At 49.1% G+C, this 20,206-nt stretch overlaps 3 protein-coding genes across 7 annotated transcripts; 1 reads left to right on the plus strand and 2 right to left on the minus strand.

Annotated features, from left to right (window-relative positions):
* Positions 1–24: 24 nt before the first annotated feature.
* Alg3 (ALG3 alpha-1,3- mannosyltransferase) lies at positions 25–5,823 on the minus strand. Of its 5 annotated transcripts, none has more exons than XM_076942690.1 (9): positions 5,303–5,823; positions 3,729–3,828; positions 3,484–3,631; positions 3,228–3,388; positions 2,679–2,799; positions 1,419–1,624; positions 1,185–1,262; positions 638–781; positions 25–256 (listed from the first exon to the last, which is right to left on the minus strand). In XM_076942690.1, exons 1-9 carry the CDS (start codon positions 5,496–5,498, stop codon positions 106–108), a joined length of 1,305 nt encoding a protein of 434 aa, XP_076798805.1. In that variant the 5' UTR covers positions 5,499–5,823; the 3' UTR covers positions 25–105. The 5 variants fall into 5 exon arrangements, with proteins under 5 accessions (XP_076798805.1, XP_076798806.1, XP_076798808.1 ...); XM_076942691.1 differs by having other exon boundaries at positions 5,340–5,472; XM_076942693.1 differs by lacking the exon at positions 3,729–3,828 and having other exon boundaries at positions 5,340–5,484.
* Positions 5,824–5,923: 100 nt separating this feature from the next.
* Eef1akmt4 (EEF1A lysine methyltransferase 4) lies at positions 5,924–13,790 on the plus strand. Its single transcript, XM_034514752.2, has 3 exons — positions 5,924–6,583; positions 12,543–12,826; positions 13,307–13,790. The coding sequence occupies exons 1-3, from the start codon at positions 6,388–6,390 to the stop codon at positions 13,592–13,594; spliced, it is 768 nt and encodes a 255-aa protein (XP_034370643.1). The 5' UTR covers positions 5,924–6,387; the 3' UTR covers positions 13,595–13,790.
* A 359-nt stretch (positions 13,791–14,149) lies between these two features.
* Camk2n2 (calcium/calmodulin dependent protein kinase II inhibitor 2) lies at positions 14,150–16,344 on the minus strand. Its single transcript, XM_034514755.2, has 2 exons — positions 15,955–16,344; positions 14,150–15,173 (listed from the first exon to the last, which is right to left on the minus strand). The coding sequence occupies exons 1-2, from the start codon at positions 16,121–16,123 to the stop codon at positions 15,103–15,105; spliced, it is 240 nt and encodes a 79-aa protein (XP_034370646.1). The 5' UTR covers positions 16,124–16,344; the 3' UTR covers positions 14,150–15,102.
* Positions 16,345–20,206: the final 3,862 nt, after the last annotated feature.

Raw genomic sequence — 20,206 nt, forward strand, 5'->3', positions numbered from 1 at the left:
AACTTTATGTAGGCTGCACGAAGGTGGACTTGGCAAGGTTTATTCTAAGAACAGAGTCCGTTCCACCCATGATGCTGAACAAGTCCTAGAAGGAAGGGGTGGATTTTAGTGAGTTTTCCTGCTCTTAGGAAAGAACTGAGGGGACAGCCAGAGCTGCAGCAGGATGACAGCATGGCACATGTGCAGGGCAGCCGAGCTGAAGGATGTGGATGGGTATGTATTCCAGGAAAGCTCGATGAGTCCCAGCACCAGCAACCTGGAACGAGAAACAGGTCCCAGCCATTTCAAGGTCTACGGCATTAGATCTCTCACATCCTCCACCCCTCCACCCCTCTACCCATCCACCCCTCTACCCCTCCACCCCTCTACCCACCCACCCTTCCATCCACCCACCACTCTACCCATCCACCCCTCCACCCCTCCATCTACCCACCCCTCCACCCATCTACCCCTCTACCCACCCACCCCTCCATCCATCCACCCCTCCATCTACCCACCCCTCCACCCATCTACCCCTCTACCCACCCACCCATCCACCCATCTACCCCTCAAACCTCATCCCCTTCTGTGGTTACAGCTTTGAGAGGAGGAGTTCCCGAGCCCTTCCCCAACCCTTCCAGGTTGTCCCAGCCAGTACCTGAGCAGGTGTGTGAGCCAGCGTGCAGGCATGGCCCACAGGAGGTAGGGCAGTGTGTGGAAATACCAGACATAAAACTGGTAGTGGAGGGAGCGGCTAAAGCAGATGCCAATGAAGTTGGAGGTGAAGAGAATGGAAACAATCTGTGATGTGATGTTAAGGCTTCGGGCGGGAATGGAGGGCGGTGGGGTGGGGTGGGGTAAGAAAGCACCCTACTCTGTCCTACATGCAAGCCTCAGACAAGCTTTTTAGTCTCTCGATCTGTTCCTCTGTTTAGTAGGGAAATGCTTCCCCAACTCAGGTGGATTGTACCTGCTAGGGAGTATGGACTCTTGGGACACTAGCAAGCGTGCATGGTCCTGCAATGCTGCATTAAGGACAAGCTGTGCGGCTGTGTAAGGTGCTCAGTGCAGTGTTTGCTCACAGGACAGGATCTATGACTGGGCTCCGGCCTCTTCCTGTGGTGCCTGCTTTCTCAGGCCAACAGACTAAGACTCCGTCTGCACTCTGAGAGATCAAAACTTATCTTTCCATGATTTAAAGGATATGGTTAGGTGTGAGGGGTTGAGGTGGAACTTTCCTTTTGGAAGGATCCTTCAGCAGTGACAGAATACTTTCTCCTGTTCTGAAGAGAAGTTATTCGTACATCTATCAAGTCCCAGTTGTGTGCCAAATTCTACACTAACCACCATGAACTTAACATTCCCCCCAAGTAGTCTTCAGGGCTAAGCTCTCCACTCCATCCCACAAATCTTTCCATGATATTAACCCTGTTTCTTACCTGTGCCACCTACAGAGGGCAAAGAGCAAGAGGAGGCTAAGATGGGCAGCCAACAGAGCCAGATGGAAGGCACGATGTAGGAAGACGGTTTCAGGGAGGAAACGCCAGTTCACTGTCCATTGGAAAAGAAACTGACGGCCAAGGTCAAAGGAGCGGGATAGGTAGCCAATGGGGTTCTCCAGCAGGAAGGGCAATCCCAGCACGACCTGAGGATGGGTGTGAAGCCAGCAGAACTTCTTAGGCTCACCTCAGCCTTCAGGGTATCACTTAGGAGAGCATGGTGGGATAGAAGCCTCGGAAGCTCCCTTATTTCCACAAGGAGTATCAGGAAAACCTCCCCAATCTCACCCCCTGCCAGAGCCTGACACCAGAGAGGCACAGGAGGGGCGTGATCGCACTGCCTTCCTCAAGAGTCCACCAGACCGTGAGCTGGAGAGATGGCTCAGTTGGTAAGATAACTCATTGCTCTTCCAGAGGTCCTGAGTTCAACTCCCAGCAACTACATTGTGGCTCATGGCTATCTATAATGGGATCTGATGGTTTTCTCTCATGCAGGCACACATGCAAATTGAGCTCTCATACACATAAGTAAAAATTCACCTGATTTTGTGTGTGTGTCTGTGTCAAAGGAGGGAGGTATTTAGAGAGAGTCTCACTATGTAGTCCTGGCTGACCTGGCTTGCTATGTAGACCAGGCTGGCCTGGCATTTGTTATGTAGACCAGGGGCTCTTGAACTCAGAGATTCACCTCCCAAGTGCTAGGGTTAAAGATGTATACCATTGCGGCGGTGGTGGCAGATTTCTGAGTTTGAGGACAGCCTGGTCTACAGAGCGAGCTCCAGGACAGTCAGGACCAGGTCTTTTTTTTTTTTTTTTTTTTTAAGATTTATTTATTTATTTTACATATATGAGTACACTGTAGCTGTCTTCAGACATACCAGAAGAGGGCATTGGATCCCATTACAGATGGTTGTGAGCCACCATGTGGTTGCTAGGAATTGAACTCAGGACCTCTGGAAGAGCAGTCAGTGCTCTTAACCACTGAGCCATCTCTTCAGCCCCGTTGACCAGGGTCTTAAGCAAGCAGCTTTAGGAAGCCTCTGAGAGGCCTACCAAGTTCAGTAGCCATGGGACCTGAAGTGCAGAGATAGTGGCTGCCAGCTCATAATCAACTCCAAAGTCTTGTCTGTTGGCTTTTGAGAAAGCCCTAGGGGATTTAAGGAGACCTGACTCTTTGGTAAGGGGAGGCTAGAGAGGCACCTGAAGAGCGGCACAGATGGCTAGCTTGGGGAGGGCACCACGGAAGCCAAACTGAGTAAGAAGAAGGAATAGCAATCCCGGGGCGAAGAGTAGCACGTTCATCTTCACTGAGACAGCCAGGCTGAAATGGACAAGGGACACAAAGGCAGGATCAGCTCCAGGGTCGTGTGCCCCTTGGAACAGCATACCCACCTCCCCATAGATTTTCTCCCAGTTAAGTGCCAGGACGTGGTCTCCATCCAAAACTGTTAGAGAGCATAAGAAGGCCTGAGAGGAGGCTGGGAGGAAGGGAATAACATCTGCTCCCTCTGTCCAGACTAACTGGACACGTATTAATTGACATACTTAAAGGCCAACTCCAACAATGGATGCCAACCAGGGACAAGATAGGAAGACAGCATGAGGAAAGAGGGGCTCTCTACAGATTCTTGATTGTTCAGGGAGGCCCAGAGCGACCTACCGTATCTAACCACTCTTGATGTCCTCTCTTGCAAAACATTGGGAAGATATGGAAATGTGCCAGAAGGGGCAGAAGGAAGAGGCTCTGACCTGAAACAGCAGCAGCCCCAGCTCCAGCACTGTGCCAGGAAGAGGTTAACGCTCAGGAAGAGCAATGCCATAGCCACTGGGTCATTGAAGAGCCGCAGGACAAAGATGGAATGGACACGGTAAGAGGCACAACACATGAAGAAAAAGACGAAGGGAGGTACCTAAAGGGTGGGCACCAACGTCAGCTCCCCGGACCTGAGCCATCCCCACCACCCACTTCAGGCCAGGGCCAGTTAGTACTGTAGCATCAACTCACCTTGGAGGTCTGGTGGTATATCAAGAAAACAAGCACCAAGGTGACAAGGTAGAGTACAGCAAAGATGTTCTGGGCCATAGGGATGTCAGAGCCCCGGTCAGTAGCATAGTACAGCCCCATGAAGACATACAGAAAACCAGCTGGGTAGCTGGAGAAAGAGAGCAAACATGAGCCTAGGTCAGGACAGTCAGCCTGGGACCCACCCAGCCCTTCACAATGTCTTCAGACTTCCTATCCTCACTCACACAAGAGGTCCGGTGTCACCCTGCAGCTGTGTGTAGTCATATGTGCCATTGATGAAACCCTCCACCTGGGCCATGTAGGCCTTCCAGTCAATCTCTGTGTCTGGAAGAAGATAACATGGTCTCGTTCCTTCTGAGTCCAGAACTTGCCTAGTTCTACACCCCATGCCTTCAGACCACCAAAGCCCACAGTTCTACCTTACTCCCGGGTTTCTTCCATCACCTTCCCTTATCTAACTGCACATAGGGCATTCTCTGCACCAACCCATATACTTTGTGTGTGTATGTGTCTCTGTGTGTGTGTGTACGTGTGCGCACTCGAGTGCGAAGGCCAGGAGTTGACACTGGTGTATTCCTCCATCACTTATATAAGAGTCTAGCTAGTCAGTTTGCTTCAGGGATCCCTTGTCCTGACTCTCCAGTGCCGTGATTACAGATGGGCCACCATGTCTGCATGGCATTTATGTATAATGCTAGGAATCTGAAGTATGGGTCTCATATTTACATGGTAAATATTACCTGCTAAGTTATCTACTTAGGCCCATGAATGCAGGAACCTTAAACTCAATGTGTAGAATTGAATTTATGATCTTTCTTCCTACTCCAAATATATTCTTTTCTGTGTTCCCCAAATATCGAGTAGTATGTCTCTCCTTTTCAGTTCGTGTCTGTGTGTTTTCATGAGACAAGGTTTCTCTGTGTAGTTCTGGTTGTCTGGCTGTCCTGGAACTCACTCTGTAGACTAAGCTGGCCTTAAACTCAGAGATCCACCTATTTCTGCCTCCCAAGTGCTGGGATTAAAGGTGTGTGCCACCACCACCTGGCTCCTTAGTTCTTAAAAAGAAACAGGATTGCTCTCTTTCTGTCTTGTGTGTTCATATGCACATGTGTGGGTGCACACATAAGTGTGCATGCATGTGAGTATGAATGTGGAGGCTAGAGGTTAATGGTGATTATCTTTCTTGAATGTTCCTCACTCTCATTTTAAAAACAGGGTCTTTATGAAGCCAGTTGTGGTGGTGTCTGCTTTTAATCTCAACAACACTTAGGAGCTAGAAGCAGGCAGATCTCTGAGAGTTTGAGGCCACTGTGGTCTACATAACAAGGTCAATCAGGGCTACTTAGTGAGACCCTGTTTTGTTTTTTTAAAAAAAAAAAAAAAAAAAAAAAAAAAGAACCTGGAAGACACCAGTACCTAGTAGACTCAAATGGTCACAAAATGCTATTCTTTAAAAGGACTTTCAAAATCTAAGAATTAAAAGCATGAAAGATCAGATCTGGGATGGGAAGTGACTGTCTAAAGGTACACACAAGCAGCAGGAATAGCAACAGCACATTAATTCTGGCCAGAACTTACTTCTCGGCTGCTTATGCTTTCTTAGCAGGCTCAATGTTAAATGCAGGGGGTAATCGAGAGTCACCTCCCTCCCGTATGAGAGAGAGAGATTATGATCGCTGTTTTGGAAAATGGGCTTGGGTCGGGTAAACGATATAAGTTTGAATGGTGAATGAAAGCTCTGTAATCTAGTTTGGGTATCCCTCCCTCCCTCCGGTTCTCTCCCCTTCAGCGAACTCACATGCCACCCTGTGAATGACCCAGAAGGTGATGCCCACCTCTGCTAGGCAGAGGCAGGAGGCCACCAGCAATGTGTAGCGTGGCTCCCGCAGCAGTAGGTAACGTTCTTGCCAGGCCCGCTGTAGCCACTGTTTCCAGATTCCAGCCGGTTGGACGACAGAACCCGGCGGGCCGCGCTTCCGCAGCCCAGCAGCCATCTTGACAGTGCGCCACTCTTGTGCTTCCACCACCCGGGAAAACCAACCCTAAGACAAAAGGTTCCGGTCCCCGCTCTGGGCGTCCTCTTATAACTAAACGCTGATCCGAGTAACCAGAATCCTTATTTACTGCACAGCAGTCTACAAATTGGACTCAGAGTGCTGGAGTTTCTAGGTCAAAATGATTCATCGGGTACATATTTAGTGTTTATTATACACAGTGGTGAGAGACAGTTCTAATGTGGCTATGTGGACCCGAAAAAGGATAAGATAGCTAATCCATAGAACGTATCTCCTTTGAAGGACTACACGATATTGTACTACAAATATACATATACCTCTCGGTGTATGTCCCGTCCAGAGCGCATAAACGCCTATATATCAGACTGTTTGCCCAGAAAACAAAACAATAGTTCTGTTCTCTTCTCCTAGCCCAGCTTTCCACTCGGCCTATGTCCAGAGTAATTGTGTTCACGCTAGAGGAAAGCACCTTTCAGTATTCCTCCCGCCTTCCCGAAGCACCCGAAGGTGCTCCAAAATTCTTGGGAAGGTAATCTTTAATTAATCAAGCTTCTTAAAGGAAAGGGTTATTGAAAACTGAACACGAGAGAACGCGGTGAAGAACCTGTTCACATCCGGTGACCAGAGGATCTGGTCTGCCACGAGGAAATGTGGTCGAGTTGAGATGGGCGGTACGTTAATAAGACACCAAGTAATTCAGCTTTCCAGCCGGACGACTTTCAAAAAAGAGCTTAGAAGATGACGGAAGTTCCACGTGTTTGTGTGGAGCAGCTGCAGGGGAGGGCGGAGACACAGGCTCCGCCTCCCATTTTTTTACCTCGGTGATTGGGCTCCTAAGCCCCGCCCTATCTGCGGCTCAGCCTGGAGCATGGCCTCTCCCCGGACTCCTGTGTCCCCTCCGGAGTTACCCGAGAGAAACTTCCAGTACTGCCAAGTCCAGTACTGGGACCAGCGCTACAGAGATGCGGCCGACTCTGGACCCTATGAGTGGTTCGGGGACTTCGCTTCCTTCCGTGCCCTGCTAGAGCCGGAGCTGTGTCCTCAGGACCGTATCCTCGTGCTAGGTGGGTAGTGTCCCAGCCACCGGTTGCTGGCCAGACCACATCCGCTTCTTTCCCTTCTGCTTTCTTCTGTACGAAGATGCCCCAGTTCGGAGCCAAGACCAGACCCAGTACCTTCAGAATCCGTGTGTATTTAGCAAGGGCAAAAAGAGATTGTCATCACTCTGGAAAAAGACAGTTCTTTGGTGTCCCGGCGAGGGGCATATTACCCTGCCCCTGCAGCCTAGGACACTGGAGAGCACATCTCTGTGAACTTACTTCAAGTCCCAAACATTAACTGGCTGTGTAACTTAGGACAAGTCATGAATTCATTGTGTGCTTCAGTTTCCATTTCTAGAAATGGGACTGCGATTTTTCTCTGGAGTAAGTCATGTGCACCACGAGCATAACACATAGTTTTCCTTTCGAATCAGTGAGCACCTGGAGCCGTTGTCAGGTAAAGGGAGTTACCACTTCTCTGAACCCTAGGTGAAAAACTTGGTCCTAAACACTAATAAGGTAGAATAATGCCCTCTGAATCTGATGGAGAATTGCAACTGAGGTAGGTATCAACAGGAGAGATGCTAGGATGTCAGCTGCTGGATACTCAGGAAAACTTTGAACCAGTACAGTTGCCTTCCAAATATAGTTTGTAAACGTTTTCATCAGTAGAAGCCTGTATACATTTTGGTTTTTTTGTTTTCGTTTTGAGACAGGGTCTCACTGTGTAATCCTGGCCGGCCTGAAACTCATTTATAGAATAGGCTGGCTTTGAACTCACAGAGGTCCACCTGCCTCTGCTTCTAAAGCCTGTATACATTTAAGTGGAATACTTGATAGGGATAAAAAGAATATCACTTATACATACAGTATATATGCATATATAAATAATATACTGTGTGTCTGCACTATTTAATTTGGGAAGTAGAGCATGACCAGGACTAGAAACTATAACCTAGTGGCTAAGAATTTGGACTCTGGGAACAAGTAGTTAATGGTAGAAACTTGGCTTAGCTGTAATCATATATATTTTTTGTTTTTCTTTTTTTATTTGTTTTGTTTTTTGAGACTGGGTTTGTCTGTGTAGCCTTGGCTGTCCTGGAACTCACTCTGTAGACCAGGCTGGCCTCAAACTCAGAAATCCACCTGCCTCTGCCTCCCAAGTGCTGGGATTAAAGGTGTGTGCCACCACTGCCCGGCTGGAATTATAATCTTGCACAAAATCTTTAAATTTCTGTGCCTCCATTTCCAAGCCTGAAGAAAGTAAAAACCTAGCTGGGTGTGGTGACTCACACCTTTAATCCCAGTCCTGGGAGCAAGAGGCCAGCCTGGGCTATGCAGAAAGTTCCAGGACAGCTAGGAGGCTACATAGAGAAACTTGTTTCAGCAAAACATACATACATACATACATACATACATACGAAGATGAAAACCTACATATCAAATTTTCTATATAGACCAACATCTGGCAAAAAAGTGTCATGTGTTTTAAGAGTCTTCTTGTAGTTTCTTCATAACTTCTCCCCACTAGAAGGAAACAGTTTCTTGATTTCTGTGGTTGTATACTATTGCATTTATTTATAGATTTACCACAGAACTACGTTTATTAAACTTTAGTGCCTTTCAAAATTAACTGACAAGTTAGGCCCCACTCTGAGATTCTAATTCCAGGGAAGTCTAATATAGATGCTAGGAATGGTTTTTTTTGTTTTGTTTTTTTGTTTGTTTGTTTTTTTGTTTTGTTTGTTTTTTCGAGACAGGGTTTCTCTGTGTAGCCCGGGCTGTCCTGCCGGGCTGTCCTGGAACTCACTCTGTAGACCAGGCTGGCCTCAGAAATCCGCCTGCCTCTGCCTCCCAGGTGCTGGGATTAAAGGCGTGCGCCACCACAGCCCGGCAACTAGGAATCTTTTTTGTTGAAATATCGTCTTATTCTGTAGTGGACCAACCTAACATTTACTAATTAGGACTTGCAACTACTTTCCACCCTTACCTTCTAAGTGCTGGGATTGCAGGTGGGCACCAGCAGCCTGCCCTCAGGACTCTGTTTTCAGCAATCGCCACAGCTAATTGTCATGCTGCTGGTGGGCAAAACCTCTTCCTTAAAATCTTAAGATCTTCCTGACCAGGAGGTGTTCTTTTTCAGGAAAGGAGGGATAAGCCTAAGGAGGGAGATTGGAGATGAAAGGCCTAATTGTAAAAGTTTAGGTTTTCCAAAAACTAGAACTGTGAGATTTAAGAACAGGACTTAATTTGGGAAGTCACCTATATTATACTTTATCTCCACAGATCTGAGTAGAGCACCTGGCAAGTACCAGGCAATATGCTGGCCCCTTCTAATGTACTTACTCAATTTTTAAAGCTGAGTAACAAGTATTCTGAGTAGGTTAGGGGTCTATAAACCTTTTCTGAATAAGGCCAGAGAATGATATTTTAAGCTTTGCAATCTCTCTCCCAGATACTCAGTTCTGCTATGGTAATAGACACACAGCTATAAACAGTGCATAAGAAAGATTTGATGTTCTCTAATAAAACTTATGTTTAAGACAAAGTCTCCTGTAGTCCTGGCTGGCCTAAAACTCACAGGTAGACTAGTCTGGCATCAGACTCACAAAGCTCTGTCTGTCTTTGCCTCCTGGGTGATGAGATTACAGGCGTGAGCCACTATATCTGTCCAAAGCTTTATACAGATTCTACTGTAAGTCACTGTCTTGGATTCCCAGAAAGGATCCTGAGGAGATTGATGTCCAAGTCATTCATCCAGTAGTAGCTTTCAGGAAAAACTGACTGGTAAGAATGGGGAAAGGCAAAAAAGATGAACAAAACAGTGATCTCAGGCAAAATCTGAAGAATAATTTTGGCCAGAAGCATCATAGATGAAGACCATTAGAAGCAAATACATACCGAAACCAGGGGCCTGGTCGTAATATTGCCAGTATCTGCGTCGCCAGTTCTGCTGTCTTGCCATGCAGCAGACAGGGAGAGGCAGTTGGAACTCCATAATAACTTCATAGTGAATTACAGGTCATGCTAATGTAGCCCAAGCAGGAGTGTTACCACCAGGCCTGAGTGGGCCTCTTGAAAACTGAAAGGCAGTTGAACATAGTATTTAAAAGCTCTGGCTTAGAGTGAGACAGGTGTCGGCCCAAATTCTGGCTTCATCTCTGTGTGTGTGCTTGAAAAGCCCCTTAACTACTTTTCCTCAATTTCTCTCCCTAAAAACTGAGAACAAGAAAGTACTATTTCTGCATGAATTAATATTGAAAATAAACTTGAGAATTCCTTCCCCCTGCCCGCCCCCCAAGACAGGGTTTCTTTGTATAGGCCTGGCTGTCCTGGAACTCACTCTGTAGACCAGGCTGACCTTGAACTCAGAAATCCACCTGCCTCTGCCTCCCAAGTGCCGGCATTAAAGGCGTGCACCACCACTGCCCGGCTAAACTGAGAATTCTTACAAATTAGCATAATACTGAGTGTTCAGTGACTGTTACCTGTGATAATCTGGGGGGGGGGAGGGCTAAGGATGTAACCCAGTTCATCAAGTTCTTTTCCTGCTTGCAGGAAGCTGTGGGTTCAATTCCTAGTATCATGTAAATTTCAAACGGTCTGTATTTCACATAAATCTAAAATCCCAGTGATCCAGAAGTAGAAGTGTCAGGTTTCAAACCTGAGACAAATGGCTGAGGTGCCTATTTAACATATCAAAGTAGACACTGCCAGCCAGGTTCTTCCTGAATCCCTCTCCCCTTCCTCCTGGCTGGCATACCACTGAGCTGCTCCTCTCTGGATAATCCAAGCATTCTGGTTACCTGGTCTTTTCATCTACTCTTTTGGGCCTCCTGGTTGTTGCACCTGGTTCCCCTCTCCTTCTTTCCCCCTCCCCACTCTGCTCTTCTCTCATAGTTCAAGGTAATGGGTACTCTGGAATCTCCCAGATGTCCCTGCCTCTGGCTATGCTCTCCCATATATCTATAATAAACCTTCTCCTCCATCAAACCTAGGAGCAGTCATGTTCCTTCCCATTCATTCATTCATTCATTCATTCTCTGGTGCTGAAACCCAGGAGAAGTAGAAAGATCAGAACTTCAATGTCATTCTCAACTATATAAGCAGCCTATCTAAAAAGAAAGTACTGGGTTTTTTTGTTTTGTTTTGTTTGTTTTTGTTTTGTTTTTTTGTTTTTGTTTTTTTTTTTTAAGTATCCTTTTTTCTTTTTGAGTGTGATTTCACTATCAAGGCAGGCCTGGAACTCAGAGATCTACCTGTCTCTGCCTCCTCAGTACTGGGATTAAAGGTGCCTGCAACTCAACCCCCAGCCTGTTTATGATTTTTGAGGTATGGTGATATGATACATGAGGCTGGCCTTGAATTCCTAATCTCATGATTCTAGGATATCAATAAGTAAGGGTTGGAAGCAGTCTGGATCCCTGTATGGGCCCTGCCAAGGGCTCCTATCTGGCCCCATTCTTAGCCCAAGATGGGCTACAGGAAGACCTGTAAGAGACTACTTTCTTTCAAAGCAGGTGTGCAGATTGGGCTGTGTATCTTAAAATCTCTTTTAAAACCTGAACCTCTTAAAATCTCAACCTCCCTCTCCTTGACCCTACCCTCTTAGAGACTGCATTCTTTTGTTGTTTTTGAAACAGGGTCATACTTTAGCCCAGGCTGACTTCCAACTCAGAGTCTACCTGCCTCTGCCTCCTAAATGCTGGGATTAAAGTTGTGAGCCACCATGCCTAGTTTAGAGATTGCATTGTAGATAATTAATCCAGATTTCCCTGCACCCCACCCCCTAAGACACTGGTTATTTCTCAGCTTTTCTGAGTTAATGTCTTTGAAATTCTTGGCAGACTCACCTTAGGTAGGGTCAGTTGCCTACCCGCATGATGCTATTTTGTCCCTTGTTCCATTATATGGTAGTTCTACATTTAATCTTCCCATCAGGGCACAAGTTCCTTGACAGCGGGCACTTAGAAACAAAACCAAAGCTGGGCAGTGGTGGCACAAGCCTTTAATCCCAGCATCCAGGAGGCAGAGGGGCAGGCCAATCTCTGAATTCAAGACCAGCCTGTTCTATAGAGTGAGTCTCAGAACAGCCAGGACTATACAGAGAAAACCTGTCTCAAAAACAAAAAACATCCAGGGTCTCTTATAGCCTACGCTGGCTTTGCATTTGCTATGTAGCTAAGAATGACTCTGATCCTCTCCCTGGGATTACAGGCATGCACTACTACATACTACTACATTCAATTTTTGTGGTGTTGAGGACCCAACCCAGGGCTTTGTGCATGCTAGAAAAGCAGTCTGTTCATTTAGCTACTTCTGCAGAGCATGCACTCTTCATCAGCAAGACCAAAGTCCAGTACATACACTGAAAACAACAGATCAGCTTCACTGCAGGTACCCATCTAATCTTCTCTCAGTTTATTAATTCTTCCTTGGATATCAAAGTAAGATTATAACCCCTAACATGACATCTTCCAGAGTTCTAAGATCCTCTTAATGGTTAGAGATTCCTTTAAGGTCATAGTATTATGGTCCTGGTGATGCCAATATTATAATCTGAGTTTGGGGAACCTGAAGCCCCAAGAATCAGATGCTTTTCTTTGTAACTGGGAAAGTCAACTCCAAATCTTTGAACTCTTGAGTTCAAGTTCCTTCAGCAACTCCACGGATGTTTGTAGCTCTTAAATTTAGAACATTGCATCTGTGTGTAGGCTAGCTACTGACTGTTCTTGTTATTTTCTTAAAGTTGGTACTGAAACAACTTACCCTAGTCCACATAGCTGAGAAAGACAGAGACACTTTGTGTCCACTGTGATTCCAAAACTCAACACTCTTCTACACCCTGTTGCTTTAAGAACTTGGTGCAGAGTCAGGTGCAGGGGATGAATGGAGAGAAAACATGCCAAATAGTGGATAAATCAGTGGAAGGAGAGAACCAAAGCTAACCTAGCTCTTTTGCCACCCATCCCACCCACGGCAGGTTGCGGGAACAGTGCCTTGAGCTATGAGCTATTCCTTGGAGGCTTCCCAAATGTGACCAGTGTGGATTACTCTCCAGTAGTGGTGGCAGCCATGCAAGTTCGATATGCCCATGTACCCAGTCTACGCTGGGAGACCATGGATGTTCGAGCACTGGACTTCCCTAGTGGGTCCTTTGATGTTGTCCTCGAGAAGGGCACATTGGATGCCCTGCTGGCTGGGGAGCCGGATCCCTGGAATGTATCTTCTGAAGGTGTCCACACTGTGGACCAGGTGCTGAGTGAGGTGAGGAGGCAGCAAGACAGCAGACCAAAATGCAGGGGTGAGGGGTTCAACTCTCAGGACACTGGAAGAACTCAGCAATCAGAAAATGGTGTTTAGAGCAGGGCTCCTTAAAAGTGTAGATTTCTGAAGAACAGAGGAGACTGGAGTGACCAAAGCTCACAAAGGTTAATCAGTGGTTGGATACTAGCTTGACATAGGGAAAAAGTGGTAGCCAGGTCCCAGACAGGTGAGACAGATTGGGAAAGTGAGTAGCTGATAGGAAAGCAGTGTCTCCTGCATGAACGTCTTCCCTGTCTAGAACCCAGCCTTATATAGAACAACCAAAGGCAGAGAGTGGCATAGTCTACCATAGAAAGCCAGAAAGAACTATTGAATATAGAGTAGTATCTAAGGCTTGATTAGGAGATTATTATGGGTTGTACTGACCTTTGAGAACCTGGAGATGGCTCCACACTGATGGTTTCTCTGTCTGCCTTGCAGGTGAGCCGGGTGCTGGTTCCTGGAGGCCGATTCATCTCAATGACTTCTGCGGGCCCCCATTTTAGGATCAGACACTATGCTCAATCCCGTTATGACTGGTCACTGAGGCATACAACCTATAGCAGTGGTTTTCATTTCCATTTCTACATCATGCATAAGGGCAGAGAGCTCAGTGTGTCCCAGCTGGCCCTGGGGGCCCAGGTCCTCTCATCCCCCAGCCCTCCTGCCTCGCCCTGCTTCCTCCAAGACTCAGACAACGAGGACTTTCTCAGTGCCATTCAGCTGTGAGACTGGAAGTGTGACCTCCGAGACCTCCCTGCCTTTGTGTGTTAGGCTCGTAGGGAGTTGGAATTCCCAATTTGGGACTGGGGATTGGTTCCTGAGTACACAAATCCAGAGTCTTGTGCATAAAAACAGTGCTGGTGGGATCAAGCCCATGTGAACCAATACAGTGTGAGTCCAACTAAATCCCAGATCCCACGTTTCTGGCTTCTAGGATTTTTATCTCTACAGGGTTTCCCCACCTCCTCCATGTGACTTTATCTTTTGGGGAAAAGCTCGGTGCAGCTTCTCTGCCCTGAATATGGTCATCCAACCTGGATTTATCCTTGAGAGGCTAAAGACTTTGAATTTAGACTACATTATGCTTCTGATTGCAGCTCCAGCCCTAACATAGTGACCTGTCCTGCTTAGGCTAGACAGGTACTTAAAGAGGCCATATATTTATGATGTTCCCACACCAGGGTGCCCTGACAATGCTCACCTTCCCCACCAGGAACTTGCACCTGAGATTGTCAACAACTGTCCCCAGCAGACTGAAGCAGCAGACACACGCACACACACTCACACACGGAGGTCTGTGTTTATTCACACACTCCTGTTACATTGAGGATGGAGAAACATTTTTACAAAGGACAACCCTGGGTTGAGAACATCTTCCGGTCCACAGGTGTCATCCAAAGGTACTGATCAGTCCCCGTTTGGGTTCCCAGGGGTAGCATGAAGGGGTCCAAGGTAAAATCAGATCTGGGCCCTTAAAAGATGATACCTTGGGAGGGAGGAGTCTCCCAGTGAGCCTCCTGGGGTCAGAATTGGGCAGACTGGCCATGTGGTTAGTTACCATGTTGGGGGCTTGTCCCATCCCAGTCTCAACACCTGTCCTATCTGCCAGGCGCAGAAGAGCATGGCGGAGGCTGTGGGGGAAGGGCACAAACCATGATCGGAGCCAGTAAACAAAGAATCGGATATAAAAATACAAATGTGCTGAGGAAGTCCCTTAGAAAGAGGCTGGGGTCACGCCAGACAGGGGTACAGTCGAGGAATGGCCCGGAGGGCTAGGCTGAGGTGGGTAGGAAGCTCATGCAGATATGCAGCCAAACCTCCCTGGCCTCGCAGTCCGACGCCGCAGCTGCCCGGGCTGCAGACCAGATTGATCGGAGGAGGGGCGGGGCAGGGGAGCCGTGCGGGAGGGGGCGGGCTGGGGGCCGTGGGTCTCTGTGTCGGTTCCGGTGTGCGGGGTGGAGCTGCGGCCCGAGGTTCTAAAGTGCATGAGTGCGTCGGCGGGCTCCGGGCTGGTCCGCACCACCGCTACCGCCGCCGCCGTGGTGCTGAAGCGGACAGCTCCGGAGCGCCAGGCAGCGGTGGTAGCAACACCGACCCCGCGGCGGCGTGGCCCTGCAGCCCCCGCCCGCAGGCACCTCGGCCCCGGGCGGGGGTGCGCCGGCAGCCGCATCGCCGGCCCGTGCTCCTGGCCGCTGCGGGGCTGGGCCCGGAGCCCGCCGCCAGAGCCGGCGCGTCTACACTCCGGACGGAGGCTTCTCCCCCATCCCCTTCAGCACGTCGTCTATCCGGTCATCCTCGATCACCACTGCGCAGGGAGAAAGCGCATCAGCCGCGCGGTCTCGGGGGGCGGCGGCGACAGCGGGGCCGGTGTCCTCACGCCCCGCGCAGATCTACTCTACTGCCTGTGTTCCCGCGACACCACTGGAAACCCTATGCATCCCCACCCGAACTCTCCCGCGGACCCTACCTGCTACCAAACCTGGGACCCAAACCTCCCTATTTGGGAACACCCCTCTTCCGAAGACTCCCAGTGCGAACCCTCCCGTCACCTGAGCCTTCCTCCATCCAAGCTGACCAGAAACCTCTCCCTTCGACACAACCCCCTCCTCGAACTGGGCTCAGATGAAGCTGTCACCTGGTGTAACCCTTTCCTCTACCTGAATCCCTGTTCTGAGAGTGCCGCCCAGAGTCCCCTCCCAAGGCAAACAAGACGACCGAACCCCTGGCCTCGGTGCCCTCCAGTATCATCCACCTACTCATGTTAACCCAAGGAATCGGCCCACCACCTTGTCTTGTGTTCCCAGTGCCAAGCAGCCCCAAATACCCTAAGCGGCCCCTCCCCCTCGACCAGGAGCCCGGCTCTTTTTCCAGAAGTGGAGAGCTTCGAATCCGGGACACAGTATTCCCGGGAGAGGGAAAGAATGGGACAACTCCACAGCAGGGACCCTCCCCACCCCGGGCGGGTGCGCAGCTGGCTGCGCTGGTCTGCGGCAAGAGCAGCTGCCACTTGACGGGGAACGGCAGCCTGGGGACGCCAGGCGAAGGGTTTCTGGGTCAGGCGGCGACTCCGGGCCCGGGCCGCGTACCTCTCTTGGCTCGGCCGATCTGGCCCAGCTTGGGGGGCCGCTTGGCCTGGTTGCCAGCGAAGAAGGAGTTGGTGTCCTGCAGGCGGCAGCTGAAAGAGAGGTCGGAACCCTCGGGGTCTGCGCCGAAGCGGCCCATCTTGTCCTCGCCGTAGGGTAGGATCTCGGACATGGCGGGCACCGGGCGGGCTAGGGACTGCGGCGGGGCACGGGCAGAGGCTAGCTGCCGGACCGGCCCTAGCTCAGCAGGGGAGCCGGCGGAAGGATGAAGTCATACAGCATCCGGGACTGCGGAGCCAAGCGGGGCCTCCTCCCCCGCGCCTCCGCCTCCCGGGCCGCTGGGCAGGCGGCGGCGGCAGCGGCGGGGACCGGGCGGGGGCGGGGCGGGGCGGGGGCGGCGGCGGCGGCGGCGGCGGCGAGAGCGGAATGACGATGAGCGCCCGACTGCGGCAGAGAACGGCGGGCGGGGCGCGGTGGAGGCGGGGCGGGCACCGGCCAGCGGAAAGAGGCGGGGCCCAGCGGTCCGAGGGAGCCCGGTGATCCCTGGAGTGGAGCGCGCGGCCGTGGGAGGTTCCCGCGAATGGCCTCCACGTGGGCCCGGGGGAACCGCAGCGGCCGGTGAAGGCGACAGCTAGGCGGGAGCGGCTAGCCGAGTGCTTAGGGGAGTAGGGGAGGGACGGACGCCGCGGTTAAGGGAGAGCAACTGGGAGCTGAGCGCCAAAAGCTGGGTGCGCGGCGGGGCCCCAGAAGGCGGCGGCCAGGCTGGCTGTGGACACGGCTCTGGACTCTGAAAGGCAGCTGGGAAAGGGCCGAATACGCGTGGAGAGAGGGGAAGAAACCAACCGACTGGAGCGCGGGAAGAGCTCGGGCCTGGTGGTGGTGCCACCGTGCTTGGCGCGTTCCTGTAGCCTAGTTGCGCGTAGATCTCCATCAATTGGCCAGTCTGTATTCCACTGTCTAAGCATCTGTCAGTCTACCTCTGTGTATCTGATCTCCGTCTCTATGTTGGTTTTGGACTTTCCGTATCTGCCTGCATACCTGGTCCCTGTTTGTATACCATTGGGTCTGTCCCCCGAGACTGCGTTGCGGCCTTTCAGGGACGGATCTTAAACACTGCAACCGCAGCGCGCACCAGAGTAGACTCCCCACAAACCCTAGGACCGCTGTTGGCGCCAAAATCCAGACTCAAAGCGCCAGTCGCTCCACGCGGTTCCCTCAGCCCTGGAGGCTTGCTCTAGCTGGCAGTGTGGGAGAAATGAATGGCAGCATCGCGGCGAGCGCCCTGGATGCGGATGACGCAGGGAAGCCCGGAGTGCCTGAGCACTAGGCGCGCGCTAGTAAGCGTCGGCAGGAACAGAGTGTCCCCCGCCCTTGTTGCTGGGGCCTGGGGTAGAGTTCTCCCCCTCCCCCGAAAAGAACACGCTCACTTCCTTTCACCTCTTGTCGCTCCCCCAAACCCCGCCCCTACCCTGCAAGCAGTCAGCCGCAGCGTCACCCGCTCTCTGGCGGGAGAGGGCTCTGGCGCAATCACTGGCCTTGGGAGGGAGGGTGTGTCTCACAGTGACGGGCTGGTAAAGACAATAATGACGCTATTGCTGCCCATGCCCCAAGAGACACGTTCCCTTTAGTCCCGCCAAATCACGCAGCTACTGAGATTGCTGGGTTGTTGGTTTTCCTTCCTTCAGGTCTTCAATGCAAACGTCTCTGCTGTCAGGACTCTGTACAGCCCTGCCCGTGGGGATTGGGAGGTGTGAGGGACTGCTTTGGGATTACCTCTGGGGTCTAGCCAGCAGGGGTTCCTTCTAACACTCCTGTATGCCATCTTCTTGGCTGGGAGGAGTGGTCCCCAACTGGGTCCTGTGGTGAGAAAGACCGACCCTGACATCTAAAGAGGACAGAGTAACTCTGAGTGATCAGATTGTCCAGAATACCTCCTTCCCCTGGAAGTTGCACAGCAATGACTGTTCAATCCAGAATCTGCCATTTTCTAAATGACCTTGAATTGAAGGTCCAATAATCATGTTTTTAAATCATTTGTGCTGCTCCTGGTGGGGTTGCCCTTTCATCTCCGCGCTCAGTCAGACTGATCTCTGTGAGTCTGAGGTCAGCTGGGTCTACACAGTGAGTTTGGGGCTACATAACGAGACCTTGTCCAAAAACAAACAAAAATCATTGCTACTTGTATAACTTTAGAAAAATAAAACCACCAGAATCTTAGCTGTATACCCCTCGTCTTCCCCAGTAAGAACGTGTCATGTGACTTCTCTGATCTGGGATTCTAGTCTAAACAGAGAAAATAGAAGCTACTTGTTAAGGCCAGTTTTGTGGGTGAAATGGCCCTGAATTAAGCTGCATTGTTTCAGAACTGAGTTGCCGAATTCACCCAAATCGATGAAGAAGGAACCCAGGGGTTCTTGCCAAAGATGATGCCATATGGGAATTGATCTCTTTTCTATAGAATGAGAGAGAGAAGGTTAATAATTTAATCTGGAATTCATATATATAAAAGCACGCTGTAGCTGTCTTCAGACACACCAGAAGAGGGCATCAGATCCCATTACAGATAGTTGTGAGCCACCGTGTGGTTGCTGGGAATTGAACTCAGGACCTCTGGAAGAGCATCCAGTGCTCTGAACAGCTGAGCCATCTCTCCAGACCTCATTTTTTATTTTTATTTTATTATTTTTTAAAGACAGGGTCTTACTATATAGACCCAATTAGCTTGAAACTTGTAGTATAGCTCAGTAAGCCCTCCTGCCTTAGCCTCCAGTGTCCTGGGGTGACATGGTTGTGCTTCCACACTCAGTTGGTTAGATTCTTTTTTGTTTTGCTTTGTATAAGTATGAACACTTAAGTTTCCCAGTATCTTAGGTTCTTCATCTGCAATACAGGAAAATTATATTAGCAGAATATATTTTATTAGACTGTTGTAAAGATAAATTAACAAGTATATAGAAATGGCAGCTATTATTTATTATTATAAAAACCCAAAGAGCTTGAAAGTGTCCTCAAGCTTCTTCAATGGCTCAGTAAGTAAAGGCATGTGCTGTCAAGCCTGGAAATCTGTGTTTCATCTCCATGATGGCAGGAGAGACTTCCACAATTGTCCTGTGACTTCTACGTGTGTGCAATGGTATATGCAAACATACATATGATAAATAAATAAGTATATGAAAAAGTAACATCATCATTGAGCACATTTATACTAAGCATTTTGTTTACATCTTTCTGACTTTTTAAAATCTGTGCTTGCATGTATTCATTTATTTTGTTTTATACAATGAGATTTAAAAAAAAAAAACCCGTTCCTCTCTAATTTACATGGCAATTTCTCTTTTTTAAAAAAATATTTATTTGTTTATTTTATGTATATGAGTACACTGTAGCTGTGTTCAGATACCAGAAGAGGACATCAGGACCCCATGGTAGATGGTTGTGAGCCACCATGTGGTTGTTGAGCATTGAACTCAGGACCTATGAAAGAACATTCAGTGCTCTTAACCAGTGAGCCACCCCTCCAGCTCCCATGTATTCCTCTTCTATCACTTGCACATGTTGCACTGCGTCCCATTCATTGTATGTATGTCTGAGTTATTCAGCAAGCCCGCTACACTTATACATAATTTCCTCTCTGTTTTGGGGGGGGGGGTATTATAAATAGCAATGTAATGAACAAATGTAGGAAAAAAAAAAAACAATATTTTGTAGCTTCCCCAATACAGAAGTAGAGTCTATTTGTCCATTCCTGAATCCAACTCTGACCACAGGACGTGCTTGCCCTTTGAGGACACTGGCAAATGTAACAAAGCAAAGGTCTGGGCGACAGCTGCGTACAGAGGCGTGACCAACCACATTTGTTGTTGATGTGAGCTTTGAGGATGACTAGCGGTAGCTCAGTCTTTCTTTTCCTTTTTTTTGCTATTTTGACATAGCATGATTACTGGAAGAAGAGTAAGGACTAACGGTTTGGTCAACCCAACAGAAGCCCACAAAACAAATGAGACCACCTAAGTATTCTAGACCAACTAGTCCCAGACCTGAGAAACCATCCGACTAAACCACAGAACATGAAAAATAATAGTTCTTACTCTGTCTGTCTGTCTGTCTGTCTGTCTGTCTGTCTGTGTATGTATGTATGTATGTATGTATGTATCTATCTATCTATCTATCTATCTATCTATCTATCTATCTATCTACCTACCTACTTTGGTTTTTGAGACAGAATTTCTCTGTGTAGCCCTGGCTGTCTTAGAAG

This window comes from Arvicanthis niloticus, chromosome 12, assembly GCF_011762505.2.
Source record: "Arvicanthis niloticus isolate mArvNil1 chromosome 12, mArvNil1.pat.X, whole genome shotgun sequence".
Classification (NCBI taxonomy): Eukaryota; Metazoa; Chordata; class Mammalia; order Rodentia; family Muridae; genus Arvicanthis; species Arvicanthis niloticus.

Excerpts from the sequence above, each read along its gene's own strand:
- Alg3 (XM_076942690.1), bottom strand. The coding sequence starts at position 5,498 with ATGGCTGCTGGGCTGCGGAAGCGCGGCCCGCCGGGTTCTGTCGTCCAA. Across the intron at positions 2,800-3,227 it reads TGGGGCTGCTGCTGTTTCAG|CCTGGCTGTCTCAGTGAAGA; the intron begins GTCAGAGCCTCT and ends TGTCCATTTCAG. Across the intron at positions 1,625-2,678 it reads CCATCTGTGCCGCTCTTCAG|GTCGTGCTGGGATTGCCCTT; the intron begins GTGCCTCTCTAG and ends ACCCATCCTCAG.
- Eef1akmt4 (XM_034514752.2), top strand. The coding sequence starts at position 6,388 with ATGGCCTCTCCCCGGACTCCTGTGTCCCCTCCGGAGTTACCCGAGAGA. Across the intron at positions 6,584-12,542 it reads GGACCGTATCCTCGTGCTAG|GTTGCGGGAACAGTGCCTTG; the intron begins GTGGGTAGTGTC and ends CACCCACGGCAG. Across the intron at positions 12,827-13,306 it reads TGGACCAGGTGCTGAGTGAG|GTGAGCCGGGTGCTGGTTCC; the intron begins GTGAGGAGGCAG and ends TCTGCCTTGCAG.
- Camk2n2 (XM_034514755.2), bottom strand. The coding sequence starts at position 16,123 with ATGTCCGAGATCCTACCCTACGGCGAGGACAAGATGGGCCGCTTCGGC. Across the intron at positions 15,174-15,954 it reads GATCGGCCGAGCCAAGAGAG|TGGTGATCGAGGATGACCGG; the intron begins GTACGCGGCCCG and ends CTCCCTGCGCAG.